The 16,648-nt window shown below is 42.0% G+C and overlaps 6 protein-coding genes across 7 annotated transcripts; 3 read left to right on the top strand and 3 right to left on the bottom strand.

Annotated features, from left to right (window-relative positions):
* Positions 1 to 663: 663 nt before the first annotated feature.
* LOC108596422 (zinc finger protein 629) lies at positions 664 to 4,502 on the top strand. Of its 2 annotated transcripts, XM_017982146.1 has the most exons (4): positions 664 to 773; positions 897 to 1,012; positions 1,457 to 2,144; positions 3,501 to 4,502. In XM_017982146.1, the coding sequence occupies exons 3-4, from the start codon at positions 1,460 to 1,462 to the stop codon at positions 4,454 to 4,456; spliced, it is 1,641 nt and encodes a 546-aa protein (XP_017837635.1). In that variant the 5' UTR covers positions 664 to 773; positions 897 to 1,012; positions 1,457 to 1,459; the 3' UTR covers positions 4,457 to 4,502. The 2 variants fall into 2 exon arrangements, with proteins under 2 accessions (XP_017837635.1, XP_017837643.1); XM_017982154.1 differs by lacking the exons at positions 664 to 773; positions 897 to 1,012; positions 1,457 to 2,144 and adding an exon at positions 3,329 to 3,408 and having other exon boundaries at positions 3,501 to 4,500.
* LOC108596434 (chymotrypsin-1) lies at positions 2,223 to 3,214 on the bottom strand. The gene is made up of 3 exons (XM_017982167.2): positions 3,083 to 3,214; positions 2,608 to 2,967; positions 2,223 to 2,548 (listed from the first exon to the last, which is right to left on the bottom strand). The coding sequence occupies exons 1-3, from the start codon at positions 3,203 to 3,205 to the stop codon at positions 2,246 to 2,248; spliced, it is 786 nt and encodes a 261-aa protein (XP_017837656.1). The 5' UTR covers positions 3,206 to 3,214; the 3' UTR covers positions 2,223 to 2,245.
* A 200-nt stretch (positions 4,503 to 4,702) lies between the features above and the next one.
* LOC108597459 (calcium uptake protein 1 homolog, mitochondrial) lies at positions 4,703 to 7,661 on the bottom strand. Its single transcript, XM_017984050.2, is given in 9 exon segments — positions 4,703 to 5,079; positions 5,138 to 5,213; positions 5,215 to 5,598; positions 5,991 to 6,151; positions 6,209 to 6,323; positions 6,382 to 6,419; positions 6,489 to 6,651; positions 7,154 to 7,325; positions 7,393 to 7,661. Coding segments are annotated over 9 exon segments (1,533 nt in total). The 3' UTR covers positions 4,703 to 4,924.
* Positions 7,662 to 7,891: 230 nt separating this feature from the next.
* On the top strand, positions 7,892 to 9,348 carry LOC108601184 (polycomb protein esc). The gene is made up of 2 exons (XM_017989117.1): positions 7,892 to 8,391; positions 8,450 to 9,348. Exons 1-2 carry the CDS (start codon positions 7,936 to 7,938, stop codon positions 9,341 to 9,343), a joined length of 1,350 nt encoding a protein of 449 aa, XP_017844606.1. The 5' UTR covers positions 7,892 to 7,935; the 3' UTR covers positions 9,344 to 9,348.
* A 162-nt stretch (positions 9,349 to 9,510) lies between these two features.
* LOC108594405 (U4/U6.U5 tri-snRNP-associated protein 1) lies at positions 9,511 to 13,010 on the top strand. Its single transcript, XM_017979573.2, has 6 exons — positions 9,511 to 9,845; positions 10,052 to 10,818; positions 10,878 to 11,425; positions 11,482 to 12,243; positions 12,301 to 12,526; positions 12,592 to 13,010. Exons 1-6 carry the CDS (start codon positions 9,587 to 9,589, stop codon positions 12,742 to 12,744), a joined length of 2,715 nt encoding a protein of 904 aa, XP_017835062.1. The 5' UTR covers positions 9,511 to 9,586; the 3' UTR covers positions 12,745 to 13,010.
* Positions 13,011 to 13,195: 185 nt separating this feature from the next.
* Positions 13,196 to 15,867, bottom strand: LOC108598668 (protein-glucosylgalactosylhydroxylysine glucosidase). The gene is given in 7 exon segments (XM_033294940.1): positions 13,196 to 13,260; positions 13,328 to 14,339; positions 14,605 to 14,780; positions 14,782 to 14,814; positions 14,816 to 15,297; positions 15,348 to 15,715; positions 15,773 to 15,867. Coding segments are annotated over 6 exon segments (2,064 nt in total). The 3' UTR covers positions 13,196 to 13,260; positions 13,328 to 13,429.
* Positions 15,868 to 16,648: the final 781 nt, after the last annotated feature.

Genomic DNA, 16,648 nt, shown 5'->3' with positions numbered 1-16,648 from the left:
GAATTATACTATAGGAATATTATGTAGAGTTAAAAAAATTAATCAATCTACAGCACAGACAACTCGTTTTGCTTCTTGGACTTATAACTATCTTAACTATAAAGCTTGCACTTTAACTAAGAATTAATAGTACTATCTGAACTATCACTGTACTAACAAAAAAAAGTTCGAACAGAGCCTCCGAGCATTGCTCCCCACACACAGCAGGCAAACAAATTGTTGTTACAAGCCAAGATGCAGGCAGTCCGAGTGGGCGTATGTACATTGGATCTAAAACAAGTTTCATAGGCAACTCGACAAGTCACGAAGGCAACAATAGAACCAGAGGGAGAGGAGAGCGAGAGAGAGACCACGAGAGAAGGAAGGGCAATCAATGTTGTTACTTTTGCTGTTGACGATCATGCAATCAATTCTAAGAGTAAGCAAACCCACCCACGCCAAATGAATACAAATGAGCAATTGTCAAAGGGCGCACTGTCCCCCCCTTAAGAGGAAGAGAGCACGTTGCTCAACACTGTTGACGCTAAAAAAAAAATTAAAGCATGGCAAACAATTAAACTCGACTGTTGTCGAAAAGGAAAAAAAAGAGTAACAAGTAATAATTGTTGTTGGCGCACGGAGCTAAAGCTGCTCGGAAGCAGTTTAGTGTTGTTGGGGCCGCGATACGACGCGAATCGTGTAAGCAAGAGAGCGCGACCGAAAGAGAGGAAGAGAGAGAGGGAGCGGGGAGCAAGCTCCCCTTTGCCTGGCGCATTCAAGTAATCTTGAAAATCGTGAGTTGAGTTGTTTTGCGCTTCTTTTGCTCTTTTAATTTCTTTTCTTTTTTTTTTTTTCGCTGGCTTTGTGTGCAATTGTTGTTGCGCATTTTCTTTGTTTTTTCGTTTTTTTTTTTGCAGCTTGTGCCTGAAGAAAAATCAAGTTAACAAAAACGCACACGCAATGGCTGCTTAGTTGGGTGCGCAAAGCGAAAGAGAGAGGGAGAGAGAGAGAGCGTAACAGAGTAAAGAGATCGGTATGTATTTATCTTTTTTTTTGTAAAAAGCCTGGAGCGCTGCTTTATACGAAGTTCATCGTTTTGCTTTGTTGTTGTTGTTCGCTTTGGCGCTTTGCCGACGCGCTGACGCGCTTCGCTGATTCAGACTCGACTCGACTCGACTTTTGATTTTGGCGTTTGTCGAGAGGTTGCCAAGCCCGGGCCAGCAAAACGTGAATCCAGTTTCTTTTGCTCGTCCAACCAAACAGTTGAAACGGCCACGGCAAACAAAATAAATAAACAAGCCTAGCGCGTTGCTCTTGCCGTTCGACTAGTTTGTTGTTTTTGCAATTTGTGCTAAAAGGATATTTAATTTATTTAAATTGTGCGTAGCAATTAGCTTTCTATAGCATGTATATAGGCGCTTAAGCTGGCAGCCCACTCTCTTTGTTTTCACCCATTGGAATTTCTCTTTGTTGGCAGCACATGGAGAGCTGCGCCGACTGCTGTCGCGACTGCATCAGTTGCTGCGCTGCCGCTGCTAATTGTTGTGATGCCAATTGTCAATTAATGCCAACAGCCAGCGATAATATAAGCTATGAATACCATGAGCCTGAGGAGAATTTCGTATCCATTGATGATGCCAAAATAAAGCAGCTGCTGCTACAAATAGGCGAGCAGCAGCAGCAGCAGGAAGCGCTGCGACGCCAACAGCAGCAGCAGCAACAACAGCAGCAGCAACAAATTATAGAACTGTTGGATGAAGAGGAAGAAACTGCGTCGGCGCCACAGCGTATTGTGGCTGAGATTTTGATTAGCGACAGCGACAGTGACAGCGCTGCGGCAGAGCAGCCGCCGCCAGCTTCAATTGCTGCGGTCAGCTGTGAATTGCAAGCGGCAACGCAAATAATTGTTTTGCAATCAGATGATGACGACGACGACAACGACGATGATGAGGAGGAGAAGGAGCAGCAGCAGCAGAGCGTGGGCGTGGCAAAGTCAGCTGCGCCGCAGCGAGCAGCAATATCCAAGCAGCTGACCAGACAATATACAAAGCGTGACGCACGCTGGTATACAAAACGACGTGGGCGTCAGTTCCATCAGTGCCAGGAGTGCGGCAAGAAGGTGCAGTCCAATTACAATCTGCGACGACATATGATGATACACACAGGTAAGCAAAGCCGTATGCTTAAAAACAAAAGTTTAATTTTTAAATATATAATACTTTATTTGTATTTACTAAATACTATTTAGTTTTAAGCTTAACTTAGTTTAATCGTACAACATTTGCTTATGTAAAATCCAATCCACATAGCTGGCAACGCGTGTATAAACACCTGGATAAGGTGTCATAGTGCAGGGCTTGTAGCTCCAGGATATAATGCCCACCTGCATGCCATCATAAAACAAAGGACCACCCGAATCGGCATTGCACTGTCCCTTGCCCTGCTCCCAGGCGCAAATATTATAAATCGGACTGGGCTTGTAGATGGGCCACTGCTTGGTTAGACAAGCCTTGTCGGGCATTATCATGAGATCCACTTCCTGCAGCCAAGTCTGCAGAGTGCCAAAGGTCTAAGGCGTCAACAGTAATTAGTTTCATTTGTCATTTAACGCTGCAGCTCAAAACTCACCGAGTTCATGCCCCAGCCCACAATGGTGCCCGGTGCTCCCTGCTCATCCTGCGGCGTATAAAAGTTCATTGGCGGCAATCGCACTGGCGCCAGCCAAACATAATCAAATACAAAAGGTTTCTGCACTTGTAGCAATGCTATGTCGTTGTGTACTTCATCCTTATTATAGAGCTCATGTCTTATGATGCGCTTTACGCCAACAATATTGGGTCCAGTTGGACTTACAAAGGCGGAACCATATTGTATGCTAAGCTGACTGGCGAGCACGCCAAAGGTGCAGTGTCCAGCAGTCAGTACAAATTGATGGGAGGTAATGGTGCCAGAGCAGCCGGGCTTATTGGTGCTGCCTCTAATGGAAACCTAAAAGAAAATATTATTGAATTTTTCAATTAGTGCTTATACTATTAAAATTAAAATTCTTTAAAATATGTGCTTAAATTCTATAGCTAAAATTCAACACACATTCAAAACTCACCACATAGGGATATTTTTCAATTGTTGTATCCTTGCCACCCACAATGCGAACTTCAGGCGGCGCTGCTTGAACAGCAACTATGCCCAATATTAAACTAATAACAATAGTTAAAGCTACGTGCATTTTGTTTCACAGCACTTTTAGTTCTGTCAGTCTAGCATTTTATTTTGACGCACTTATAAAGAAATCTAACTCGTGATTTAGTCTATCAAGTTTTAGCGAATCTCGTGATATTGAAGTGTTATCGCTATGGCGGCACTTCAACTCATTGATAGCTTCAATTGCTTATCATAGACAATAGTAATTGTTAAGCCCTAATCGTTAAAGTACTCAAAGCAACTACATAAAATTATATTTATAGACTGCTAAAGGGACAAATATACAACAAATTGTAAGTAATTCCATTTTTTAATTACAGGCGAACGCCCTTTTCCCTGTGACTTATGCGGCAGTCGCTTTCGTGAGTTCAGCGACTTGAAGAAGCATCGGCGACGTCATCTAAACGATCCACAGTACTTGTGCATGATCTGTGGCACACAAGCGCCCATGGAGCATGACTCGACACGCTGCTCAGAGTGCGAGGGCAAGGAGCTGCTGATAAAGTCTTCAGAATCCGACGAAGATATGGAGCAGGAGCAGCAAGTGCCAGCAGAGCAAGCAGAGCAGCAGCAGCAGCAGCTGCCAACACAGCATTTTCCAGCTACATTACATGTTACACTTGTGCCATGTTTACCCAAACGCACGCCAGCAGCAGCGCCACCACCACCACCACCAGCTCCTATTGTTACCATTGCCGCCGCACGCTCGCCAGCGCCGCAAAGCTGCAGCAGCAGCAATTCCTGCTCCTCGCTAAGCAACGATGTAGCGCCCAAGCAGCGGCTGAGCAAAAGCTCACGCAGTCTACGCTGTTATCCTTGTCCGCTCTGCCAGCGTCCCTTTGGCACGCGGCACAATCTCAAGCGGCACTATATGATACATACGGGTGAGAAGCCCTACAGCTGCAGCAAATGCCGCAAACCCTTTCGCGAGTACTCCACGCTGAAGAAGCATATGGTTACACATAAGCGTGAGCGCTGGTATAAATGCCTTAAGTGTCCTGCGCAGTATCAGGATTATTTGCAGTATGTGGAGCACAAGTCCACACATGGCTTGGATGCGGCAGCTACAGCTGGCAAGCTGCGGCAGCGTCAACGCAGCTGCGATAGCGAGGATGGCGATAGCTCTGTTGAGGATTGGCTGGAGTGCTATGAGTGCCAAATGCGTTTTACCCAGCTGGATGCTTATACAGCGCATCTAAAGCAACACGATCTGCAGCTATATGGCATTAGCGTAGATGACTTAGATGATGAGGATCAGGATGTAGATGTGGCTTAGCCTTATACACTTAATATGCCAGTGAAAAACTTAATTTAGTTTTTATCATATTAAATATAATAAATATATTAAGTGCACAGAGAGTTATTGACTAACAATTTGTGAAAATATACAAGAAATTTAATTTTGGACTTAAAAGTTTTAATTGAGCTAAAAGATTTGCCAAAGCAGCGCAGCAAAAAACAAAATTCTATTAATTTTAGAAAATACAAATACTAGTTTAGAGTAAAATATTTGATTATAAAATTTGTTATAATTAAAATTCGTATTAAGTTATGAAAACCCTACACCATTTTGGCTTATCTTTGCGTTTTTGCAGCGTTGCTTTAGCATTAATATTAAATATAAATAAATAAGTAGCAAGCGTAGTTGAGTTGACTATAAAAACAGCAAACAAAGCTTAGCCAAAGATTAAGTTTATAATCTTTGGTTAAGCATACAAAAAGAGCATAACAAACAAATAGTTAACTAGATATCTAAAAGCACAGGCTTCGTTTCCTTGGCACATTTGAACACCGAACGCATCATTTTCAGAAAACCCGTATCCTTTGGTTTTTCCAGTCCACGCTGCACACGATTTTTCATAACAGAAATAAACTCCTTGTTGCTGAGTTGATTGTCATCTGTTTGTAGTTAAAATGTGTTTAAATAAATATAATTTAAGCAATTAACATTACTTACTATTCTCATCAAAGATAGTAAACACTACATCAACTACATGATCGGAAAGATTGACCATGGCTACTGTTTTGGCTACAATGCTGTAGTGTCTGCTGATCAATTGAAGCGCCGGCTATATGATAAAACGTTAGCGCTGTATCCACATCATTGATGTTGTTGAGAAAGTGAAAGAAATCTAAATAATCCTGCTTGGAAATGCCAGTGCCATGATCACGAAAACGACGCTTAACACGCTTAAGTTTCTTTTGCTTCTTCTTCAGCGGATAACCCGCATAGGCTAGCAAGAGTTCAGCAAAGTCTGCCTCCGTTATATTGCCATCCTCGTTGGGATCCTTGCGTTCAAATTCGAGTGAAAGTATTTCGCGTTGTAGTTGCTCCTGAAAGTCCAAAAACTTTTCTATGGTCAGCTTCTCATCCATGTTGGGGCCAAAGAAGTAGGTAATCAAAGCGGAGTTGACGCCCTGTTTGGAAATAAAATGTATTTAAGTTAAGCTTACTATAATAAATTTAGAAAAATTATAAGTTAGTGTTTGCTTGTGCAGTGCTTTATGACTAGAAGTGTTGAAAGTGCATGTTGAGTGGTTTTTTGAGCGTAGAGGAAAGTATACGAGTTATGTATAAGCATTTGTTTATAAACAAAAGTACCTTTAAGGACTGTTAGTTGTCAAAAAAGGGGAAGTGAAGTATTATTTATATACACAGTTACACGCGTTAAACGCTCAAAAGGTTTAAAAGCCAAAAAGACATAGACATAGAGAAAAACACAAGACAATAAATATATAGAACACATCATTAAGGTTAAGGCTCAGACGTTGCCACAGCTGTACTTAAAGTTCAATAAGCGAAGAATTACCTTAAAGGTATTGCCCGTATTGGCATGATCACGATGACGCGTACCCATGCTGGTCTGTTGACGCACCAGCGTCGCTACCATTTCAAACTCCTCACAGTCCACATCACCATCGCCATTCAGATCAAACATGCGAAAAGCAATCTCAAAATGACGTCGAGAAACTGTTGGACGCATAAAGCATTAGTATCTGCATTTTGTTGCCTTTGTGACTAACTTACTCGAGAGCACTGTGAGCAGAAAGATATAGTCGGAGAAGGTTATAAGTCCATAGGAGCCAAGCTTGTAGAAAATGCTGTCCGCTTTCAAATGCAAATTCAGCTGCTCGCCCACAGACTGCAAAGCAACAAGATATTAAAACAAATGTTGGTAATTTAATATTTCTTCAACTTACCTTTGGATCATAGCGACGATACTGATCCAGACCCAAACCTGGTATTAAATAAATAAGCTTTTGATATTTAATTATAATAAATTTGCTCATGCAGCTATAAGCTTTACCATCTGGTTGTTTCATTCCCGGCGTCATGCTGGTCAAGAAATCAGTTGGAGTCATGTATACCTCATGGCGATCATCGGCAATCGGCACTTGTATGGTGGCAAAGTAGCGAAATACTTTATCTGGCGTCGAGAATTGCCGTATGCGATTCTCATACTCAATGATCTTGTTATGTTAGAGGTGAAAACAACAATTACAATAAAGGCTTTAGAGCTTAGTTAAAAGCAGTGAAGAGTGTGGCAAGCAGAAGAAATTAAGAGCAACCAACTTAAAGTACTTAAATGACTGTGTGTTAGTATTTACAAAGAGCGCGTCTTAAGAAAAGGAGAGTATTACCGTCGGGCTGCTTAATGCCTGGATAGATGGAGCGTAGAAAGTCCTCGGGAGTCATGCATACAATTGTTTGTGTCGCATCCTGTAGACGCACCGTGGCAAAGTAACGGAATATTTTGTCAGGCGTAGAAAATTGCCTTATACGATTCTCATACTCAATGATCTTTATATACATATATGTGTTTGTTTATTTGTTTGTTTTGTGTGTGTTTGTGATGTCAACAGAAAAGTAAGAGTTCCAACATAAGAAGAAATAAAAAGTCAGAAGAATAAACTCAAAGATACTTTATGTACAGCACTAAAGCGAATATATTTACAGTTGCAGCGCATTTACCTTGCGATCGCGGAAACCAACTTTTTCCTTAACCTTCTTGCCCTCATGCAGATTAAGTCTCGCTTCATCGTCGTCCTCGTCCTCAGTTTCACTGTCGCCATTAACGCCTGCTGCATTACTGGGACGCTGACCCGCATCGGCGTCCACTTTGGGTATGAGCAAACGCTTTACTCTATAAATAGACGGTTTTTGCAAATTTATATAGATTTATTTATAACTAATACTATGCTTATACTTACTTGCCCCAGTCAAGCACGCTTACAAAAAACAAACTCAAAATCAATATGTGAAAGTACTTGGTAACCTTAGGTGTAATCTCCTTTTCATGACCAAAACGCTTATGGCCGCGTTGCTGCTGCAATTGCGTGCAATTATTTTCAAGGAGTGATGTTGTTATTGTTGTGTTCTTGTTGCTTGTCCAGGCTGTCATTAAGCGCGTATTTAGCAGCGCTGGTCGGCTTAGCGCTGTTAGCGCCTGTCGCGTTGCCAAAAAACGCAGCACAGACATTATAATCTTTAAATTTGTTTAAATTATTGCGTTTCTTATTTGTTGTGCATATTTCGCACTAGTTTTCAGCTGAGCTACTTGTAGCGTTGCCACACTTTGCATATTTTTATGCTAGCTGATACTTGCTGGCCTAACAGCTGTTGCCTATAAGCTGAAAACATAAACATACAAAAGCTGTGTGCTACAATACTCCACGCCAAAAAGAAAAAACCAAATTGTTTGTTTGCTTTGTTTATAATTTATTAAATTAAATATTCATCAATTAAGTAAACATATGATGGAAAATAGCTCAAGTGAGAGCATAGGAGAACTCGTAATTGCAGCTGAAGTTAACACACCAACTGCAGATACCCCAGCTGGCCTGGAGGATGATTCGCTTTCATTAGACTCGGTCAGTGTTTTTAGCGCCACAACAACGACAACAACAACACGCAGCAAATCGCCCACTGCGCGCAAATTGAAACGCGGCCGGCGCTCCAAGAGCCACAAAATGGTGCAGCCGCTCTATAAATACAACTATCATGTGCGTGAAGATCACAATCATCAGATATTTGGCGTGCAGTTCAATCCATATCTAGAGCGCAATCAGGCAGTGTTTGCCACTGTAGGCAAAGACCGTGTTTCTATCTACGAGTGCGTGCGTCAGCAGAGCGACCAGGAGGAAGATCAGGATCAGGAGCAGGAGCATGAGCATGGTATACGTCTGCTGCAGGTGTATGCGGATCCAGATGTAAGCTGTGTTTAACTTTTAATTTATTTATTAATAAATTGTGCATGTGTGCTTGCAGACAGATGAAAGTTTTTATACCTGTGCCTGGTCCTATGATGATGTTACTGGCGATCCTGTGCTAGCCGCCGCTGGATATCGCGGCGTTATTCGCATCTTTGACATTAACCAGCATCGCTGCGCCAAGAACTATATTGGACATGGACATGCCATCAATGAGCTTAAGTTTCATCCATTACGACCGCAGTTATTGCTTTCCGGCAGCAAGGATCATTCGCTGCGTTTGTGGAATATACAAACAGATGTCTGTGTTGCTATGTTTGGCGGCGTTGAGGGTCACCGCGATGAAGTGCTTTCATTGGATTTTGATTTGCGCGGCGAACGCATCATGTCCAGCGGCATGGACCATTCCTTGAAGTTATGGTGCCTCAGTAAGCCGGAAATACAGCAGGCCATTGAGTTAAGCTGTAGCTTTAATCCCAGCAAGCAGACTGGGCCTTTTCCCACCATCAAGGAGCATTTCCCCGACTTTTCGACGCGTGATATACATCGCAACTATGTGGACTGTGTGCAGTGGTTTGGTGACTTTGTGTTCTCCAAGTCTTGCGAGAACTCTATTGTCTGCTGGAAACCTGGAAAGTTGTCTGCGCAGCCTCAGGACATAAAGCCACAGGACTCTACTACAGTGCTGCATCATTTTGATTATAAAATGTGTGAGATTTGGTTTGTGCGCTTTGCTTTTAATGCTTGGCAAAAGGTTCTGGCGCTGGGCAATCAACTGGGAACCACTTATGTCTGGGAGCTCGACTGTGATCCCAATTTGACCAAGTGCAGCCAGCTGGTGCATCCCAAGTGCACAACCACCATACGACAAACTTCCTTCTCGAAGGATGGCTCCATTTTGATATGTGTCTGCGACGACAGCACTGTCTGGCGTTGGGATCGCGCCAACTAATTTATTCAACTATATTTATTTAATCAATAAAATAAGTTTAATCAAACTTTTTGATCTCAGATATATTTATTCAAAATACTTTGGCATTCGATAAAAAAGTTAGTCAATACCGATACACTGGCGCTAGCTTATACTTTAAAATACCAGCGTCGAGTAACGGCTTGTAACAAAACGCTCATCGCTAGGAACGAAAACGTTTAGAAATATCTGTATTTGTTAAGAAAAAAAACAAAGTTTATTAAAATGGGATCGTCATCTGTTAAAAAACACAAAAAAGATAAAAAGCACACTCATCGTTCGCATTCGCGAGAACGATCTCAACGCGTAGGCGATGAGGAAGCTGATATGACTTTAGATCTCACAGACGATTCGTCTTCCGCACGCCACAGACATCACAAGCATAAGAAACACAAGGAGCATCGCCATAAGCACCACAAGCACAAGGAGCAACGTGAGCAGCGTACCAGCGAGGTGATATCGCTGGAGGAATCTGATTCGGACAGTAAGTCGCCAATGATAGTTTGCAACATAACAAAAGATACTGAGAAAGGGGTGTGAGAGGAAGACAGTGCTTGAAGCTCACTAAAACGTTTGTTGTTGTTTTTTTATTTTTCTGTTGCAGGCAGCGTGAGTATGAGCAACAAGCCTTAACCCTGAGGCAACATGAAAGCAAATGCAAGTACTAAGTGCTGTTCATTTATATTGCAGGTTCCGACTGCGTGGAAGTGCCCGTGGAGGCAACCAGTTCTAGATCCCAACAACGTGAGGCTCCACCGCCGCCACAGATCTCTAAGCAGCTGGACTATGAGCGTGAGCGTGAGCGGGAACGGGATCGGATGGAGCGCGAAAGGGAGCAAAGGGAGCGGGAAAAGGAGCGTGAGAACCGTGAGAGAGAACGTGAAAGGGAACGGGAGAGAGAGCGCGAACGTGAACGTCGTCGCGAGCGAGAGCTGGAGCGTGAGCGTGAGGCACGCAAACGTGGAGTGCGTGAGCGCGAGGGTCGCTCGCGTTCTCCCACTCGCAACAAGGAGCAACGTCAACGCGAGCGCAGTGCGTCTCCCATACCAGAGAATGGCGCTGGCGATGTGCTCTCCATTGCAGAAACAAACAAGCTGCGTGCGAAGCTCGGCCTCAAGCCATTGGAAATGGATAGTAGCACATCTAGCAAAGCAACTGAATCGTCGAGTCAGCACGAGAGCAGCAAACGTGAACGTGCTGCTGATGAAAAGGATTTGTCCTCCTACAAGGATGAGTGGGGTGAATTTTTGCACAAGCCTGCTGACAACATAAAGGACAAAAAGGAGGCAGAAAAGCTGCGTGAGAAGCTCAAACAGCGCAAAGAGAAACGTTTCCTAGAGGAGCGTCTGGCGCGCATACGCACCTTGGGTGAATCCGATGAGGAGACAGATGATGCAGCCAAGTGGGTGAATCGTAATAAGCGTGTGGTTGATCAGCGCGAGGAAGCGCAGCGCAAGGTAAACTAAGCATAAGCGTAAAGCAACTATTGTTATAATTGTTTATTTTTTGCTTACAGGCCAAGGAGCTGGAGGAGCTGGATGAAGCCTTTGGTGTTTCGGAGCTTGTAGAGCAGGAACAGCGCAAAGCGCGTCAATTGGCCTACAATGAACGCAATCTTAAGGGATTGCGTGTACAGCATGACATGGAAGACTTTAATGAAGGACGCACAGTTATTCTTACGCTTAAGGATCAAGATGTGCTCAATGATACAGATGGCGATACTTTGGTCAATGTTAATATGCTGGATGACGAGCGTTATAAGAAGAATGTTGTAAACAAGAAGTTAAATCCCTTGAGCTACGGCTATAATGTCTATGAGGAGCAATACGATGAGCTAGGCAATCCCATAGAGCGTGCTATTTTAGAGAAATATGATGAGGATATTGATGGACAGGCCATCAAACGCAAGGATTTCGTCATAGGCGAGAATATGGATGAGGAGCGTGAGCATAGACGCAAGCTGCTGGAGATTAAAACAAAGCTGGCGGGCAAACGTTTGGAAACGTTGCAGGATACGCAAATACAATTGGCTTCGGATACTTTTAGCGCAGAGGAGTTGGCAACGTAAGCTAAATATAAATTTTTTAAATAAATTAATATAAATTTTCTATGCCTTGCAGATTCAAAAAGCCGAAGAAGAAGGTTAAAAAGTTGCGTCAAAAGCTTAAAGCTGAAGACTTGGAGCCTTTGGCAGAGGCTGGCAGCTCAGCTAACTTTGGCAGTCGTCAGGGACGCTATCGCGAGCCAGATGATGAGGATGTCACCATGCAAGAGGACACCAAGGCGCAAATAAAACTCGAGCAGGAGGATGATGACTTGGAGCGCGTGCTGTCCAAGGCGCGCAAGCTCAAGCAAAAGGAGCAGCTTATTACAAAACCATTGCCCATCGATATGACAGCTATAAAGCAGGAGACACAAGAACCTGAGGCAGCCGCCAATGGCAATGAGCAGAGCAGCGTCGATGGCAACATTGTGTTGAATGCCACAGCGGAGTTTTGTCGCACGCTGGGCGATATACCCACCTATGGCATGGCTGGCAATCGTAATGAGGATTCCAGTGACATGCTGGACTTTGATAAGCATGAGGATTTGGATGAGCATATGGATCATGATCAGGCAGAGCCCTCAACGAGTCATGGCACATGGAATTCTGTTAATCCCGATGAGGTTATGCAACCAGCAGACTTGGATAATTTGGGTGAGGACATAGAAGAACGTGCCATTTTGGATGAGGAGCCAGATGTGGGTGCAGGTGTTGCAAATGCTCTGCGCTTGGCTTTGTCCAAGGGCTATCTGGAGAAGGAGGAAAAGAATCGTCCTAGTAATACCAAAATGGCGCATCTGCAGGCCAAGAACTATTCCATTGAAGACAAGGCAGCTGGGTATGCATTTACATTAATTTAAACTATATTATTTATTTATGCAATATTCTGTTTTAGTGAGGACGAAAAAATTAATCGTCGCGATCGTTTCCATGCTGGTCCTATAATGGAATTCAAGGACAAGGAAACCTTTAAGCCAAATGTCAAGCTAGACTATATAGACGACAATGGGCGTATACTTAATCTAAAGGAAGCTTTCCGTTATCTCTCACACAAGTTCCATGGCAAGGGACCAGGCAAAAACAAAATTGAAAAGCGTTTAAAGAAAATGGAGCAGGATGGCGTAAGTTTCTTAAGCGCATTTAAATGTTACGATTAATTAACTAAAACAATGTTTTTCGCTTGCAGCTAATGAAAACCATGAGCTCGACGGATACACCACTCTGCACTTTAACGATGCTGCAACAGAAACAAAAGGAAACAAAGACACCCTATGTGGTGCTTAGCGGTAGCAATAAAACTAGCGGTGTGGCCGGCAATTCAATATCCAAGTTTAAATAACATAAATAATCACAACAAACTACAAGATAGCCCATAACCAAAATGCAATAGATAACTTCCAAAATCCATCAATACTAAATGCAAACTAAGCTTAGAGTTCCACACAAACAATTATAACAAACAATAATCCAAAAGAAAAACTTCAAAAACAACGAACAAAATGAATAATAAAATGCAAAAATATGAAAAATGCTGCACTAGTGCAGCTTGTTAGACAATTGTGAAAACAGCTTTGAGTGTAAAAATTAATAATAAAATTACATACTACAAACTATAAATACATATGTTGCTTATATAAATTGTAAGCTTAAACTTGTTATTTCATAATTTTTTGATTTTCTAATGTTCGATCGCTTGCTAATTCGTATTATTTTATACTGTTAAAGATTTTATTTATATTTGATCAATTACATATTTTGTTAAAAAGTATGTACATAATTACTGTATAGTTTATATTTAATATTTTAAACTATATGGCGTTTATATACATAGGCTCTTCACCACGTTTGAGTGTGACTAGAAAGAAAGTACAGAAATGTTATAAATTTTTGTATATAACTATATTTAAAGCTAGTTAAGTTACCATGAAAACTGCCTGACATTAGTTTATGCAGCTTGCCCTGCCTTTAGCTTAAAGCTTTGATTCTGCTGGAGCTGTGCCAATTCCATTCCCGAGGATGTATATTTAAAGGAACCAGCTGCACTTGAGCTTGCCTAGATTAATATACTTGACAGTCACCTGATCTATAAGCGGCGGCACATTTGTATTTCTCAATAGCATAGTAGGCTGATTATCGTCAATGATAAAGTCCAGACCGCCATAGCCATTCAGCAAAGCTTGCAGGAAGCCACCAATGCCTGTCAAGAAATTAGCAGAACCTGCATAGCCTCTGGGCGTTTCACTCCAAACCTTAAACTCTGGACGCACGTAGCTTTCATAGCCGCGCTTGAAGTAGTCGTCAGCGCGTGGATCAAAGGTGTCCAAATAGTTAATGGCAAACATGGACCAGGTCATAGCTGGACCAGATTCGCGTGTAACATTTGCATAATAATCCAAATCGTTGCGATGCGTGGCGCTCGTATCATAAAGCAGCGGATAACCCAGCAGTATGGTATCTGCCTGCTTGACTATATCGCCGCGGCGATAGCCTAAATGCTGTGGATGATAGTTCAGCTGCTGATCATGCAGCACCAGCAGCGCCTGGCTAAGATTACGCCAACTCTCAAAGCGACGCCGATTGCCCAACTGAGCGCACTGCTCACCCGTCCAGACAGCAAAGTCCAGCGCTATTTTGGCTACAGCATTAGTGTAGGCATTATCATCTACATTCTCGTGATCCTCATCCGGTCCCATAACGTGCAACAAGTGGCAGCTGCCAGACTCATCACAACTAGCGCGACTTGCAAGAAAATCTGCTACTTCTGCTGCTATGGGCCAGGCGCGCTCACATAGCCAACTCCAATCCTTGGACTGCGCAAAAAGCTTCTTTAGCGCAAAGGATATATCTGGCGAGACGTGTATTTCCTGTTGAGCGATGACGGGACAGCAAGGATTGGTTACCTCAGTGCCAGTATAGGCGCTTTCCCAGGGAAATCTAAAAGCAGCGCAAGGATCAAGTAAATAGCTTTACATAAAATACTATAAAAAATAATATGAAGCTTAAAATTAACAATTTTTGACTAACAGCTTATAAATAAATTTAATATAAATATATAGGCTATTTAAAATCTAATTTATTTAATTGATTGAACAATTCTGAAATCAAAATTTAGAATGTTTTAAATAGCAGCTGGCCACAATTAAGTTTGAAAATCGAGACTAGACTTTATTAATTTATATATGTTATACTTTAGACTTACCTGGCGCCCTTATATCCAGTTAGATTGGCATTATATCTAGCGCCCTCCAAATGCCTAAAGCGATACTCCAGCAGCTGCTTGGCATATTCAAAGTCAAACTGCGTGACCGCTGGCAACATCCAAATTTCCGTATCCCAAAAGTTATGACCCTGATAATCCGCCTCCAGATTGCCGCGTGGCCAAGCCCGTGGGACTTAAGCCATAATAGAAATTCATTGGGCTGATGACTGCTTAGCGAGGGCAACGAGCTGGCCAAGTAGAAAATGCCGGCATTAACTATGCGTGAGAGCTCCAAAGCACCGTCGCCCAGCAGCTCAATAGAGAATTGTTGTTGCCAAAACTGCAGCCAGGCTTGAGTGTGACTTGAGAGCAGCTGCGCCGGCTCCAACTGCAGCAGCTGTTGCAGCTCCTTGCGTGCCACGCTCTCTTGTTTATCTATGCTGAGTATAATGCGGTGTTGCAGCTCAGCTTGCCACGTAGGCCAGGGCAGTTGTAAAGGCTGCTCCAAAGGCTCGCTAAAGAGCAAATGCAGCTCATGTGCTGAAGTTTGGAATGGCTGCTGCTCCAGCACTTTGGTGTGACCACGCAGATGTCGGAAGTCGCCAGCAGCTGAGCTGCCCTTGTTTATAAGCTCAAAGTCAATAGCGCTGCTTGCATTGCCAGGCTGTGAGCTAAGCTTAATAAATTGTGGCGCTGTAATTAAAATATATAAATAAATTATATAAATTGCATGCTGTACTTACAGTTAGTTCTGGCTGCAGTTGCATGCCGCTTGGCCAGCAGCTCATAGATCACAGCTCTATTATAAAAACGATGTGCATAGCTGCGCTGCTCCAGCGTCAAATCCAAGCCAGGATAATGCTGCTTATAGCTAAAGTAACCGCCAAGTAAATTCATTTCATAGCTGCGACTCACATTCGCTTCACTCTCCGCACAGCCAAAGCGATCACATAGCTCTGCCTTAATATTCAGCCAGTTGGGTATGCGTGCTCTTTGGCTGTTGCCGGCAGCGCCATTGTATACTCCATTCATAAAGATGGCATCACCAAAAACCGTATAGCCCAAATGCCCATTGGACAAGCTGGGCATAAAGTTCAGATCAGCTGGCAAACTAAATGGCAAACCGTATTTTAATTAATTTATTTTATAAACAATTTTAAAACTGCACCTGTTTGTCTTTAGCAGATATTCTGCTGGTGTCACTAACTCGCAGCTGCTGCTGCTGATCAGCAAAGTTATTAATAATAATATAAATTTAAACATTGTATTGTCTGCCAACTGCTGTCTGAGATTGTTCGTAGAATACTAAAGTGCGCTCTTTTTATTTTACACTTTATGCAAGCAACAAGTGTCGTAGTCGAATTGATAAGCTTTAATCTAAAGTAAGAGGGGCGACGATTAGGGGCGACACTAGTAGTGCACTTAACTCTTATATTCAGTTTGGCAGTGCAGCTTCGCTAAAAACTAAATAAATAATGTACTTAAATAAATAACTACAAAATAACTAAAATATATTTAAAGCCAGAAAAAATCGTATATAGTTTTAAAGCTTTAGTTACAATTGATTTTCTTATGTATACTTAAAAATAATGCATAAGCTAGCTGCTTCTTACATTATTATTATTATTATTATTTCCTTTGCTTTACTGCTGCTCTTTAATATTTATTTGATAAAAGATTTTTTTGATCTTCGTTTGCAATGGCAACAAATAAAGTTTATTTTAACAACAATTACACATTTGTTATCTATAAAGTTTTATTATTATATATAAATGACATTGTAACTTTTCTTTTATTAGTTTTATTGATGAACGATTTATTTTTATTTTGCTTTTCATTAGCAAAACAATAAAGAATATTAATAAACGTCTTTTAACGTTACATTTATATAATTTGTGAAAAATACTTTAGTTATGCTTTACTGTAGTTAGTTGTTGCTTGCTCAGCAGCTCAAGTGCGCTCTACGCTTATCAAACTCAATTCGATATAGTAAACAATATAGAAATTATAATAATTTTGCTCAATCTATATAGCCAAACCGATT

The sequence above is a fragment of the Drosophila busckii genome, chromosome 2L (genome assembly GCF_011750605.1).
Source record: "Drosophila busckii strain San Diego stock center, stock number 13000-0081.31 chromosome 2L, ASM1175060v1, whole genome shotgun sequence".
Taxonomy (NCBI): Eukaryota; Metazoa; Arthropoda; class Insecta; order Diptera; family Drosophilidae; genus Drosophila; species Drosophila busckii.
Note: the sequence above shows the minus strand (reverse complement) of the source record. Positions and strands in the feature narration are given on the sequence as shown.